The 15,130-nt window shown below is 41.3% G+C and overlaps 2 protein-coding genes across 2 annotated transcripts; both read left to right on the top strand.

The window, feature by feature from the left end:
* Positions 1-84: 84 nt before the first annotated feature.
* LOC140797659 (probable protein phosphatase 2C 5) lies at positions 85-3,833 on the top strand. Its single transcript, XM_073151277.1, has 11 exons — positions 85-448; positions 989-1,117; positions 1,231-1,333; positions 1,526-1,636; positions 2,288-2,367; positions 2,481-2,534; positions 2,781-2,897; positions 2,999-3,053; positions 3,135-3,167; positions 3,259-3,305; positions 3,571-3,833. Exons 1-11 carry the CDS (start codon positions 168-170, stop codon positions 3,692-3,694), a joined length of 1,134 nt encoding a protein of 377 aa, XP_073007378.1. The 5' UTR covers positions 85-167; the 3' UTR covers positions 3,695-3,833.
* A 6,337-nt stretch (positions 3,834-10,170) lies between these two features.
* On the top strand, positions 10,171-13,533 carry LOC140797209 (protein AMEIOTIC 1 homolog). The gene is made up of 7 exons (XM_073150487.1): positions 10,171-10,303; positions 10,516-10,610; positions 10,719-11,791; positions 11,910-12,000; positions 12,194-12,277; positions 12,433-13,212; positions 13,372-13,533. Exons 1-7 carry the CDS (start codon positions 10,171-10,173, stop codon positions 13,531-13,533), a joined length of 2,418 nt encoding a protein of 805 aa, XP_073006588.1.
* The last annotated feature ends 1,597 nt before the right edge of the window (positions 13,534-15,130 follow it).

Below are 15,130 nucleotides of genomic sequence, written 5' to 3' on the forward strand. Positions count from 1 at the left end.
GGCCCAGCTTATGGTAGCCCAACAAAATGGGCCCAATGGGTAGTGGTGGGGGCGGGCCTTCCTCTTTTTATTTTGTTTTGCGACTCGGTCTGTGGTCCTGGAAGGAAGAGTGTTTTGGAGCCAATAGTTGCGACGGGCAGCTCTCGCACGTACCTTATCTCCCTCCAATGGCGCTGCTGAGCCCACGGTTGCTGCGATCGCCACCTCTCGGCGCCTGCGGCAGAACCCGCACGTGCCGCCCGACTGGGGTCCGGTGCTCCGCCACCATCGCCGCCGACGCGCCGTTGACGGCGTTGTCGGGGGGGATTCGATGGGGGTCCAGCAAGTTCCAGGGCCCCCGCTCCGAGATGGAGGACGACGTCGTCATCCGATCCGACGACCTTGATGGCTTCTCCTTCGCCGCCGTCTTCGATGGTCATGCCGGATTCTCCTCCGTCGAGTTCCTCAGGTCGATTAGCCCGTCCTCTCTCTCTCTCTCTCTACCTAATTCTAGGATTGTTTGATTGAGAATAGATTGCTCGTGTTGTCTGATATGGGTTGTGGAATTGCACCAGTTTCTGGTTAGACCAAATTCTTAGTTTCATATAGCCGTACAGTTTTGTTTAATTTTGAGTATGATTTTAAGGTTTTGCAATTTGGAAGCACATACGATGCAAAATAATTGCCCAAGAATGTCTTCACTTCCACTCATAATGCAATTAACTTAGCTAACTATACGTGGATGCCTTTTGTAATGATCTGCATTCGTACAGCCTTGTAGCCAATTCATTAATGTAATCTTATAAAGAGCGGCGACTAACTTCTTACCCTTGACTCAGCCTCAAAAAAGGGGTAGAAGATAATGTTACTTTATCCTTATCCTAGTTGGCAATATTTTCTAATGGAAGTCAAAGTTGAATTTCTTGGTGGGTGTGCTATAAAGAAATTCCTTTTCCTTGTTTTCTTTGTCTTATCTATCTGAATCATTTTTCCATTATTCGTACTGCAGAGATGAACTGTACAAAGAATGCGCACTAGCTTTGCAAGGTGGGTTGCTGCTAAGTAGCAAGAACTATAATGCTATAAAAGATTCAATTCAGCGGGCTTTCATAAATGTTGATATGAAACTCTTAACTTGGTGAGGAACTCACTTTCCTATGTGAATTTTGGATAGCGTCACTATATCCATCAAAGAAATATATATTAGTTACTAAAAGGTTAATAGTTGTTGTATTGTTTTGTATAATGAAGGCTTGAACAGTTGGAGAAGGAAGTCGATTCTGGTGCAACAGCCACGGTGATGTTTGTCAGGAACGATATCCTGATTATTTCGCATGTTGGTGACTCCTGTGTGGTAAACTTCACCTCTTTCTTTTATCTCATTGAAAAATGCCTTTTGCAGCATTTTGTATTTGAATTTACTGCTTCGATGAAAGTGTCACTTGAAGAAGTGTAGGTAGTATCTCATTTTGTATTTTTTTTTTCGAATGTAGGTAGTATTTTTCAAATGCATTTTTTAATCTCATTTTGTATCTTCCGAATGTAGGTTGTATCCCGTACAGGAAAAGCTGAAGCTTTAACCAATCCTCATCGCCCATATGGAAACAATAGAGTATCACTTGAAGAAGTCAAACGAGTTAGAGCAGCAGGTGGATGGGTGTGTCTTCCTATCTTTACAATCACGGTTGTGAGATTAAATTGAAATTTACAGCCACATATATCTTGAATTTTATTTGTGCATGAGAATATGTCATGTTTCTTGTGGTTGATTGAATAAATCATTTCAACACTGAACGCAAGGAGAAAGAAACCTATCCAGGCTTGCATAAATGTATCAGTTGCTAGTTCCTACTGTGATCCCCTTCTTGAAAGTTCTGCAAGTTTAACACTGGGCCACTTGTTATTCCAAATATACATTGTTGATAATTTCAGAAATGAACCGGATAGACGGCCATTTAATATACTGCAGAGATGAACCTGATACGATAATTATACCTGTCTAATTGAACATACTGATTTGGATCTATAAAACCACTTGTATTATAGGGTTTTAAGAGTGAAACTTGGAGAAGCCCTTATTGTAGGAATGCACTCTTTGATTCCTTTATACTTTATTCTTTCTTTTCAATAATCTCATAATTAATATCATGATGAATATAAACCGAAGTAAATGAAATGCACTTAATTGCTCAATGAACTACCTTTTCTATAGGGGTTTAATTGGGCCCTCAACTTTGCTCTATATTCTCCATCTCCTAGATATATGATGTCCACTGCTGCTGAAAATGTTAATCTCATATGTACACAGATTGTTGATGGACGTATATGTGGTGACATCTCTGTGTCCCGAGCTTTTGGAGACATGCGGTTTAAGACAAGAAAGAATGAGTTCGTCTCTTGTACTCTCCTTTCTTCTCTTTTGTCATTTTTATGAAAATAAGTTGTTTCCAGAGACCCCTGAGGAACACTGAAATCACATTTGTTCTGTTTCTGTTGTGAAGGATGTTAAGACAAGGAGTTGAGGAGGGGAGATGGACTGAAAAATTTGTCTCCCGGTAAATCTGCCAACATGTGATTTCTTTATAGCTAGTTTTCTGTCTCTTACTTATTGTGTCAAGTCCTCCTTATATTTCTAGGCATATGAGATTTAATCTATAAAGTGAGCACTTCCTCTGATAGTGAACTGTTCCTTAAAAAGGAGCTACAAGAAGACTTCTGCCGATACATATATAGAAAATTCTTGTTGCATGACTTTGGTATAGTAATCTGAGGTATGACAATCATGTGATTTCTGCTGGCAGAGTACAATTCAAAGGGGATTTGGTAACCTCTACACCCGACATATACATACTAGAACTTGGATCTGATGTGGAATTTATTTTGCTAGCATCTGATGGTCTGTGGGACTACATGAAAAGGTTCATCAACTAGAAATTTCATGTTTGATTAATTGTTTTATATAATGTCAGATTCTGAACTATATTGATTTTAAATATGACATTATGAAATTGTGTTTCAGCTCCGAAGCTGTATCATTTGTTAGAAATCAACTTCGTCAACATGGGAATGTGCAGGTGCATATTTTAGTATTTTATTCTTCTTTCTTAAGTCATTGCATGTATAATTTTTTAATTGTTCCCTTGTTTCTATGTCAGCTGGCTTGTGAAGCACTTGCTCAGGCGGCTTTGGTATATTGTTTATGAGCTTCTCATTCATTCTTGGTGACCTAGGTGATCTCTTAAAGTGCTGCTTTTACTGACTCATTCTCATTTTGTCCAGGACCAGCAGTCTCAAGACAATATAAGCATAGTGATAGCTGACTTGGGGTACTTATCTCTACATGTTCTGAGTATATAACTTTTAGATGGAAAGATGCCTATTAATGATCCAGATGATAAACTACTAATTTAGAAGCTGTCAACATGTCTCCTCAAATATAGTTTTATCTTACACATGAATCACTTTCTGATGTTGAGAAACTCCAAGTGTTGTTAGATTATTTTCTCATTTAGTACCTCGTACCTTTGCTGCTTATTTTTGGACCATAATTAATCATTACTTTTGACACATGCTAACTTTGACTTGTGATAGGAGGACAGATTGGCAGAGCTTGCCGGTTCAGGGACCCAACTTCTTTTACGAATTAAGTCAAGCTTTTGCAACTGTAGGCATCGTTTCATTAGGCATCTGGATGTCATCTTTTCTTGGGGTATAAAGTAGTGGTGTACAAGTGTACATAATATAGATAGCTTTTAGAGACTATTTTATCTGTAACCATGTAAATCAATTTGGCAGTCTATTGATGTTGTACGCTATTCACAGCCTATAGTAAAATTTCCCTCTTTTATTTGTCATGTTTCATCTACTGAATTTAGTACCATATGTTTGTAGATGCGCTGTTTTTGTTCTTTCTGTGGAATGCTACAACAGGCAAAAGTAATGTGTTGTGTTCCATATCCAAGTTCTTTTTTTCCTCTCATTTATTTTTTTTGCCATTGATAAATATAAGGATATTTTGGCTCGCTCGCGTGCTTCCAGATTCAAATTGATTGTTTTCTTCTACTAGTGTGGGATGAGCAAAGACTTGAAAAAAAGAGAATAATATTCGATGCCCCCACTACAGAGTGCTACACTGATCTGATGGAGTTCCTCGAGGAGGCCACTATCCCCAAAACGAAAGATGTTTTCCTTTTACAAGTTGACTTCCATAAAGTTATATCGGATGCCTATATACTTCTTTTTTTTCATAAGTAGCTATGATATTATTATCTTAAGCACACATAAATAGATGAATTAGACTACGTCTCAAGCTTCAGATAAACAATGTTGACATTTTTTCTCTTTTATTAAATTAAACAGCCAAGTGAAATCCTTCCTCCTTACGTCTACATTAATTTGATCTTTCAACCAATGGAAATAAAGTTTAAAATCACAGTAGGCGTCACCTATTTATAGCATCATTATTTTTATTTTCTTTTAAGACTCCCTTTTAACTTTGCGCACACAAACAAACGCATAGAGAGACACATTAGATAGGTAGATTTTAAAATAGATATAGGGGAGAGAGAGAGAAAGAGAGATTACACCCTTGAGTTTAGATATAAGTAGCTCCATTGATCTATTTTAGTAATGTGAACTGTTACAAAATGGTCTGTTGGTGCCTCAATGATTAAGGAACACATGAATAAATCACTGACCTTACACGGAATCGAGTTTAAACTCATGAAAAGAAAAGGAAAAGAAAAAAAAAAAAAAAGGAAAAACCAGTATAGATCAGAATCTCCTCTTCTAGTGTCTTTAGTACAATAAAATATATAACCACAAGATTTGTGTGGTGATCATGCAAATAGATGTATCCAGAGAAGAGTAATTAATAATATGCGTTGCGGCTCTTCAGACGATATGTATATAATATATATACTCCCTGGAATTGGCATATATATTAGATATATGGAGAAGAAGGCTAGCTAGCTGGTGATCTATTAGGGATTCTTGCCACCACTCCCTGGCTTTCCTCTCTTGGGATCGTTTCTAGTGTTATGCCCTCCATAGTCATAATCCATAACATCCACCAGAGTCTTTCTACTGTGGATCTGGACAGAGAACATTATTAAGTATATATAGATTCATTTGAAGAAGTCATCTAGTAAAGACATTCTATTAATCTTAAACTGACACTAAAAATTAAGAACGGCAAGTAGAAATTCAACTTTTTCCTAATTCACGAACGAAGTTATTGTTTCTGAGAGATCAGCTGAAGGAAGATAGATAGATAGATAGATAGATAGATAGATAGATAGATAGATAGATAGATAGACGCGAAACAAATTAATTTGACCATTTTCTGATCCATAATCAAAGAGCATCTAGGCAATCCATCATTACTTCCAGAGGCCTGATTAAAAGAAACCTTGTGCTTTGGAAGGACCAGACTTTTCTTAGTTACTTTTTAACTTATGGGTATTTTTATTGTGCTCGTATAAGCATTACAATGCAGAGATGTATGAGCATAGCATGCACATACCTTATTCGCTATGCTTGTAGTTCTACGTCCACCCTCAGCTCTTCCAACCTGGCCTGCATATGCACAATTAATTGTTTGGAGCTCTTTTGGTTGGTTAATGCATCAAATGAGGAGGAACGGAACGGGGAAAATTGAAGAAAGTTTATATATATATATATATATACATATTTGTTGCACCTGAAGAGATCTCAAAAAGAAGGATTAAGAGAACGATGGCGAGCACAGCTGCAGGCCTTGGCATGTTTGGTGGTATTAATTTCTTCTGCCTTCTTAGGAGTCCGGCTAGCTCTTTATTAATTTTCTGGTGCTTTGAGGGGGGGAGATATCAACCTCCTTTTATGGTTGGGATGATGGCATGCTGCAGCTAAGATCGATAATGTTATGGTCCACAATTCATGATAGCTCCGGAGAATGATGATGATGATGATGATGATGATCTCCATTAGCCACCAAGTCAACTGCACTCACTGCAGTTACCTCAAACTTCCAAATTGCATGCCTTCTTCTCCAGTCAAAAGCTATCAGAGTCTATCACATGTGAAACAAAGAAAGCCACCACAAAAGTCTACAAAACCTTTTATGATTCGATTGCCTCTTCTCTAACATCCCACGTTTCTGATCAGTAGGAGGAAATTAATTGTGTCATAATTTCAGTGAGTTAAAACCAATTTGAATGCACTCCATGAAGGAATGCATTGACATCAAGTACTAGAAGACCACTTCCGCCCATTACTTCCGTTGCAGTAATACGCCAAGGACAAATTTAGTACGACACCATGCATCTTTTTGGAATGTGTAAATTAAAGTAACACGTAATTAGCTAGAGTTACAGGATAAAAGCCAAATCCTATCAGCAAAATGATTCTTTTTTCTTTTTTCATTTGGTCCAAGTGAACACATTTAGAATTGGCATTAATTAGAGTTTCAGTTCAATTTCTAAATGTTTCCTTTTGCGTAAAGATGATCGATGTACGTAGGTAGATTAAGCTGTAAGAATAAAAATTAATGGTCGAGCTAAGATGAGCCATCCAAAGTGTAGATTTGTGGCTGCAAAAAGGTAGTGTCAGAAAGTATTGGGTGTAACAGTGCACACCAATTTCAATCAACAAAAAGATTTACTACTGACTGGATGGCATATTTGTGCTGCATACTGTTGTTGTTGTTGTTGTTGTTGTTTTAATCTGGTTTAGTAGTGGCTGCCTTAATTAATATACCTCCCCTTCCAAATTTCCAATTTCCAACGTTGGCTGCTCAATTCTCATCTGGAAAACTATGGCCGCTGCATCGATCAGTGTTCCTATTTAGGGGCCGGAAAAAATGACGACCTTACCATCCCTGTCACCACTATGTTATGGGTGTGGTTGTAGAAAAGATGAATCAAAGACGCAGATTTGGGTGGTGGCCACTATTATAAATTTAGGTCACCATCTTTAATGAAGTTGACCACCTATTCACACCGCGGCGTCCAGGGATAAAAGTAGCATTGCGTCATGACTCCTTTCTTGGGCCAAGATGGACATGATCCATCCAGACTTGTGCATTATCGTGATCGAGAAAGAGAGAGAGAGGGAGGGAGAAACGTTCGGTTTTAGTCCAACTGGTTAATTGAGAATTATATATCATGGTTAATTATACCTTGAACATAATCTCTACTGTATCTCTACTCTATCTAATCAGAATAAGCATAAACAGTTCCCTTTTGCTACTATAGTCGAATGATTCGAATCATTTGGGAAGAAGCTTTAGAAAGATTGGAAGCATGCAAAAGGGGAAGTTTTGTTGGGCCGAGTTGGACGTCACACGTATATACTGGTGAAGAGGATTAGAAGCAGAAGCAGCCCCAGGCAGGTTTGGAGTCCCCGAAGTAGAGTTTCATTTCATATGATGAATCCCACTCTAGTACTCCATGGGCTACGTACGTACTGAAAGGGTTAGAGTTGAGTATTAGCAGACCCCGCCGGGCGCCGGCGGAGTGCTCCATGCATGCATTTTGCAGCATCCAATCCTGGGTTGGACCCAGGATCCCATTGAATTTAATTAAGTAAGTAGATTACTACTGTTACTATCTCCATATATGTGATGTGGCTGCTATTATTTATTTATTTATTTATTTATTCAATCAAACTATATATATAATACGCAGACAGCATATATGCATGGACCTATAGCTAGCTCGATCTCCATGTCAGGATGACAACACAAGTATACGCAAAACCCTCGATATTTTAGCCCTCTTCATGGCAAGCAAAAATTCTCAAAAACTGCCCCCCATCATCTGATATGCTTCTCTGTTTGCTCCCAACCTTTATACAATTCATATGTATGACAGCTTCTGTGCCTCCATTGTTTGACGTACGAAGCCCCAGCAGGATAAAACAAGGACCAATTTCAAAACTATAGGAGCTGTCCCATTATATATGTTAGAGTGTTCTAGATCAGAAGCAAGACCCAGAAGTAATGTTATAATTCCTCCTGTTGTGTTGTGAAACTTAATTTCTACTTGCTTTGTTGCGGGTGTATATATAGGGTTGTATCTTGTGAGGTAGATATATTTTTGGTCTGTTTCTAAATATTATATATTCACCTTTTATTTAGTGTAGCTTCGTCGATTTCCTTTTTACGTACCGATTTCATATATTTTTCTGTTTCTAATGAGATTTCATAGAGTCATATTCACATATGGGTAAGTTGCAGTGTGTGTGTGTGTGTGTGTGTGTGTGACGGGCAGGGCAAGATAGTAAATATACAATACGCGATGGGCAGATCCGTCAGTTGGAGATCGAATGGATGATTGGCCACGTATCACGTGACCAGGGCTCCTCCGTGTACATTGTAATAATTTCATTCGGCGATTCCCCCCCTCTCCCTCGGCCTCTCCTACGAATTATGACAAAATATTCCTTCTGTAATTATTAGTTTGTTATCAAAGAGCGTCCTCCTCCACTCTCCCTTCCCATTACCACGTTTCTTAGAATGTTCGAATCTCTCACTCCATTCTCTCTCTATAACTACCACCTCACCTCAAGTCCTTTCCCGTCTCTCTCTCTCTCTCTCTCACTCTCTCCGTCTGCCTCGCCTCCAAGAATTTAGACAAATTAAGAGGAGAAAATAAAGGGTCGGAGATCCCATTTCTCTACCACCAGATCTGTCACCGTAAGAGCTCCCAAGATCTCTTCTTTCCCAGTCCCCAATCTTCCTAGGGTTTGCTCTGCTACTCATGATTTCCCTAGCTAAATTTCTTGGATTTCCTAATGGTATTCTACTTCTGAGCTTATAACCGGTCTAGTCTATGAAACTTTCTTGTTTCTTATTCGGCAGCAGATCAGATCGATCACCTGGATCGAGACGGGATAGCAGAAGGTCTTCGTCCTTGATCAGCTTTTCTTCTTTTAGCTTTAGCTCATGCTTCATTTGGCTGTTCTTCTTTGGTCAATGTATCTCTCCATCCAATCTAGGCGTTTCTTCTATTTTTTCGAACTTTCATCTCAGATTGGACCGTCCTTTCAATAAAATTGAGCAGATCATGCCATCTAAATACCTGAGATCTTGTACCAGTAAGTCCACTAGTTTAATACGATCTGCTTCCCTGATCCATGAAAGAAGCACGTCCAATTTAGCTTTTCTCAGACCAGCTGCTGCTAGGCTAAAGAATAGAAAGGGAAGTGAGAAGTTTTTCTCGAGTGTAGGGTCTATTTTTGTTTAACTTTTTAGCAAAAAGTTTGATCCTAGACGCTGAGGCGAGCGCTTTTCTCTTTTTTTATTTATTTTTATTGTTTTTTGTTTGTTACGAATTGGTTTCTTCATTAGGATTATCACGGACTCTGCCTATTTCTGCAGATCTGAAGCTTCTCATTGCTTTCGGCTTTACAGTACACCCAGAGATTTTAATTATTTTGTTTTCTTCCATCGTTGCAGGTATCTACAAAACACCGACTCGTTTAGTTCGATCGAAACCCTAGACAAGGACAGAGGAGAGGAGGTCAGGTGAAGCTAGCATGGAAGCTGGCTCTGGTATGCCTGCGATAGCGGCCGAGACCGGTAAGGTATAGCCTCTAATGGAATGGAAATGGACATGCCATTTCTACGTTAACTTATCTCAGCTGCTCCCGTGCTGTTCAACTGATTTCTCCTCCTTCCTCATTAATTAACTGTCAGATCGGGTAGCTTTTTGAGTTCAAACTCTTTCCTTTTTTTTTTTCTTCCTTTTCTAATGATTTCGTTAATTAGATACCTTAAGAAACGAGAACCATTCGACCATGATCAATCTGACTAGCTAGGCTCCACAAAACGAAATAACCTCTAGGGCTGCACCTCCTTGGTATGTGTTGATCGGTTGGCTGGCAGTAAACCAAACGGTAGGTTCAATCGATGGATGCAGAAGTTGGATAACTAATATAGTAATATCTGGTTATTTTGTTTCCCGGGGTGTTTTGGTGGCGCGGGGCTGGGATTGCGTAGGTCGTTATCAGGAGAAGATCGTATATTCTCTTCTCTCTTGTCGTGGGGAGGTAACAGAACCAGGAGGAAGCGATTGGTGTACATGGTGCAGTGTAAGAGGCTGTCGTTATGATGAGGAGGGGCTCGATCGTTTTGTTATCATCTGCGTCAAATATTTTGCTTTTATTTATCTCTGTGAACGTTCGAGTGAGTAAAATAATATATAATTGATGGTTCCAATCCAGGTGAAGTACTGTTACTCCAAAAGGAATGAGTCGACCATCTCCATGGGCCTGAAAAGGTCGCCTTTGGGCAGACAGAAGTTGTCGGCTGCCGATTACAGCCATGCACCTCCATGCAACGGTACTGAGCCACGCCCTCCCCTACACCCACTACTTCCTCCTTTCGTCCTTTTCTTCAAACCGCTCTCAAGGTTGTATCCCCAAACTACCCTCCAAGTATCAATGGAACAGTAGAATCGATGCGGGCTATTTGGGAAGATAAATTTTATCTATATTACTCTTCCCCAGTCTCGTCTGAGTTATTTATTCACTCTTGCAAGTAAAACTTATCAGGACAGGAGTTCGAGGTAGGCGCTTTCTACGAAATCGATCACGACAAGCTTCCCCCAAAATCTCCGATTCAACTAAAAACTATTCGCATTGTAAAGGTACATATATGGCGCTTCGTTTCATATTTTCCATTCTTCTGTTTACCTTCTCCTTCCTTCTGTGTCGTTCCATGCTCCTATTTATTGTTTCTTTCCTTCCAATTCCAGGTCAGCGAGGCGACGAGTCTGGACGTGACGGTCAGCTTTCCCAGCACCCTCTCGTTGCGAAACTACTACTCCTATCCTTCAGCTGACGACGGTCCCGAACTGGACGAGAGGTTCGTTATGAGCTCCAACCAAGCTGGGAAGATCCTTAGAAGACTGGTATCGACGTCGGAGTTGGGCCGCGAGAAGCATCTAGAGAGTTTCTGGCTCATGGCTCCCAGGTCATACGAGCTCCAGTCTTCGGCTATGTTCCCAAGTACCGCAGTACTGGCTGACGCGGAGGAGGTGCAGAATCCCCAAAATCTTATTAGCTCCTGCCTCCTTACCTTACAGTGCAGCGGAGCGATGGGATGGGGGATTCGTCGGAAGGTCAGATACATCGGGAGGCATAGGGAGATGTTATATCAAAAGGGGAAGGGAAAATCGGAGTATAAAGAGGAGGACGAGGGCGCGGAGGACGTACTGGTGGACGAGGAGGAAGAAGAAGTAGTAGAAGTAGAAGAGAAGCAGCGGCGTGGAAGGAAGAGAAAGCGGGAGAGTACCAGAAAGGACAAGATCAAGAAGAAAAAGAAAAAAAACAAGCGGAAAGAACTGAAGAAGCCAAAGCATGAAAAGAATAATAAGCGGAACTGTGACGATGAGCAACGGGTGAAGGGTTCTAAGGACCGGTGGTCATTGGAGAGGTACGAGTCGGCGGAGATGAAGCTGCTAGAGATCATGAGAGAAAAGGGAGCAGAGTTAGGTAATCCTATACTTCGGCAAGCGTTGAGGGAGGAGGCTAGAAAACACATCGGTGACACAGGGCTACTCGACCACCTTCTGAAGCACATGGCCGGTAAAATCGTTACCGACGGAAGAGAGAGGTTCCGTAGGCGGCACAACGCGGAGGGAGCCATGGAGTATTGGTTGGAACCGGCCGATCTAGTGGAGATCCGTCGGAATGCCGGGGTGATGGATCCTTACTGGATCCCTCCTCCGGGATGGCAGCCCGGCGACGCCGCTTCACCCTTCCCATACGGTCCTGGGATTAAGAAGGAGATAGATGAGCTCAGAAAAGAGCTTATTAGTCTAAAGAGGTATCTCACTTTCTCTTTAGTTGTTTGGTTTTTTTTTTTTTTTCCTTCTTCCTTCCTTCGCTCTCTCCCTCGATAGTCGATAGTAGGCGTGCTTACTTTTTAATGCCCACTGTCAAAGGGAAATGGAGCAAGTGAGCTCTCTCAAGCATGTGGAAAAGATGGCTTTTGATGCGCAATCTCAAGTGCAGAATGTTTCTTGCACTTGGCAGGTAATTCTTCTTTGTTAGCTTTTAGCAATAATGTGGGTCCTTTATTAACATGTTCAAATGAGAGTTGGACATTTTTTTAATGAACTAACATGCACGTGAGGACGGTCTTTTCTGGGGTCCAGACAAAATAATGTCGTATGATTTGTCTATTTAATTAATAGCATTGTATTTATGGTGAGCATGACTTTTATAGGATAAATACGAGAGATTGCTGAAACAAAATAGCAAGCGAGAAGAAGAAATAGCTGCTATGTCTAGATCTTTATTGGCATTAAAGGTACGGTTTCATGTGAGCTTTCTGTTACGCATGCATAGACACAGTCGAGATGTTCATTTTGCTCAAGTTCGGAATGCAAAAACCCACTATATATAATTATATATACGTTTTACTCATAACTTGCGCTCTGGTCGTTTTGCGCTTGGGTCTTGCAGGAAGAGATCTACCTTCTGAAGCAAGGGAAAATGAAGTTAAAGGATACGGAGGTGGCTGCAGTGACGGAAGACAATGCCATATCTGAGGGAGGCAGCCAAAAGAAAGGAGAGGAGAAGAGGAAGATGGAAACCGGTCACAAATGCACAAACAACAGTAACATAAGCATTCAAGCGGATGGCAGCAGTGCAGATAAAAGTGCTAACAACAATAACAAGGATAACAGCTGCGTCGGAGATGGTGCTAATAGAAACGGCGGTAGTTCTTGCATCGGTGGAAAGAAGGCAACACGGAAGAGCGGTTTTCGGATATGCAAGCCTCAAGGGACATTCCTGTGGCCAAACATGGCGGGGGGAACGAACCTTACCACCGGCAGCTGCAGAGCAGCTACGACATCTGAGGACAGCTCACCACGTCCTCAGGGGATGATGGTCCCGACCACCAACTACGCTACCATGGCCATGACAACCTCCTCCCTCGTGTCCTTGGAGGAACACCTGATGATGTTTGGGGGTGAGCCGACGCCTCCGTCCGTCTCCTCCACCTCAGCACCCCCAAAACTGCTGCTGCCCAGCCCGACATCTCCTGTACAACAACTCCAACGCCCACCCTTTGCCAACGTTTTTGTCGGCCCCACTTACGCTCTTCACCACCTCCACCAGCAGCAGCAGAGCCAAGGCCTGGGCTTGGCCCGCCAGGCCCCCCCGCCCCAGTTGCAGGAGCGAACTGCCAGCTCCGATAATATCAGCTCACCCGTGTACTATCACCACCAGATACCTAACGTACTGTTTCCTCTCTCCTTTTCCTTTGCAAGGGCAATTATTAGTATATATTGACATCTATTTTAATCGTTTTAATTTCTTAATTTCATGGTTAGCTGTCTCTAAAATAGTAAAATCTCATCTCGCACTAACCTATTACGCTTACCTACGTTGATGCAGGAAGTGTCGCCGTCCCAGCAGCTGCCACGTGGTGCTAGTCCACGTGAGGGGAAGAAGGAAGGGGTTGCCTTGCGCACGGCACCATGGAAACCAGATAATGGCGGAGCGATGAGTGGCCTTTCCACTGATCTGGCCCTGGCTATTCCTTCCTCCTATTGTTGAAATTTTTCTCGATGCCCGAATGAATCGGATGGTGAACAGGAGAAGATCACGTACGCTTTGTCGTAGATTCGTCTTATTCCCCTATTAACTAACTACTACGGACTACCGTGCGTTAATTTCTGTTACTAATAATAATGCTAGCTGCTATGCACGTAGCCCCCCCTCCTTTCCACACCCATTTCTGTGTTTCTCTAATTAGCTCTCTCTTATGTGCACGTCACTGTAGTTAGTTATACAACAAAGACGATTGCTAAAGTGTTGCAAATTCTACTACTGTCTATAACTCTATACTCATATTGTATTAGGAGCCTTCTTTATTCTCTATATGAGAAAGAAAATTTGCAAGCCTACTTTTTCCTCCTACTTGGTTCTCCTAAATTTATTATCTCAATGAATCGTAGAATAAATTTTTTTAATGAAATTGATTTTTCTACTTAGTATGGCATGATTGTGTCCATTTTATGGAGTCAGGAAACCGGAAACCCGCTTCTGACTTTTTACCACATCAGTAGCAGTCAGATAGTGATTGGGCTAAAGGCCGAAATAGTCAAACTGGGCCGCAAGAGCCGTGGAATTTACTTCGGTGCGACTTAAATATGGCTCAACCACTTCGCAGCAGTGGGCCTTAACCGAAGCCCGTTGGACACTTGTTTCTTCTAACTCCAACTTTTCAGTAGTCTACAGTCTGCACTCCCCGGTGTAACATATGAAAAAGAAACAATAAATATTAATTATGCCCTTATCTCTGGGTCTCATCCCATCGCTGGTAATTTAATCCACTTGATATCTAAATTAGTTCGGCTCGGGTGTTACCCGATTCGGTTCATTGTATCTGCCGTTCGTTTCGTTTTTGGGGACTTCATTCATCCTCTCAGACTAGTGACTAGGCATACTTTTAATAAACCTTTCTAAACAACTCGTACATCTCGAGGCGGCAATGGAGGTCGATGGCAGGGCCATTGTACGAGTGATGGATGGGATGCCTTATCCGGTTATCAATCCCCCCTGGAGCAAAATACCATTAGCTAGCCCCAACCCAACAACTCTAGCTGCTTTCCTGGGTGCTACTGTACGGACGTGCTGCTGGTATACACGTGTTGACGCATGAGGACGGTTACGTGGCGAGCACCCACCGTTTTCTATAGAACTCCGATCCAAAACCGTCGGTGGGTTGGATAAAGTGGAGGACCTAATAATAATAAAAAGAAGTTAAATGGTCCCCCTTCCAAGACTGTAGCACGTCACTTACACTGAGATTTACGGAAATACCAATATCACCACCAATGACATTGTGGGCAAGAGCTTAGCTTGAAATTGATTAGTGGGATAGAATCAAAAACAACAACTGGATTTGAAAATAAACAAAGGAAACCTCCATAGTTGCTTTGACAAATAAACAGTACACGTGGTTAATTTAAGTTGGTTTCACCACCGTAAAGTAATTTTTCCACCTGAATAAGTTTATTAATGTAAGATGGATAAGAACCACTGGCCATTTATAGCAGTAATTATGTATTAGTGCAAATTGTAATTTGTGTCGTGTTGAGGGGTCTTTTGGAAAGTATATTATCAGTGGTGTCAACCTCCACAGGACTCC

This window comes from Typha latifolia, chromosome 11 (genome assembly GCF_019914945.1).
Source record: "Typha latifolia isolate L0001 chromosome 11, TyphaL0001v2, whole genome shotgun sequence".
Lineage (NCBI taxonomy): Eukaryota > Viridiplantae > Streptophyta > Magnoliopsida > Poales > Typhaceae > Typha > Typha latifolia.

Excerpts from the sequence above, each read along its gene's own strand:
- LOC140797659 (XM_073151277.1), top strand. The coding sequence starts at position 168 with ATGGCGCTGCTGAGCCCACGGTTGCTGCGATCGCCACCTCTCGGCGCC. Across the intron at positions 449-988 it reads TCCTCCGTCGAGTTCCTCAG|AGATGAACTGTACAAAGAAT; the intron begins GTCGATTAGCCC and ends TTCGTACTGCAG. Across the intron at positions 3,306-3,570 it reads ATAGTGATAGCTGACTTGGG|GAGGACAGATTGGCAGAGCT; the intron begins GTACTTATCTCT and ends GACTTGTGATAG.
- LOC140797209 (XM_073150487.1), top strand. The coding sequence starts at position 10,171 with ATGGTTCCAATCCAGGTGAAGTACTGTTACTCCAAAAGGAATGAGTCG. Across the intron at positions 12,001-12,193 it reads ATGTTTCTTGCACTTGGCAG|GATAAATACGAGAGATTGCT; the intron begins GTAATTCTTCTT and ends TGACTTTTATAG. Across the intron at positions 13,213-13,371 it reads ATCACCACCAGATACCTAAC|GAAGTGTCGCCGTCCCAGCA; the intron begins GTACTGTTTCCT and ends ACGTTGATGCAG.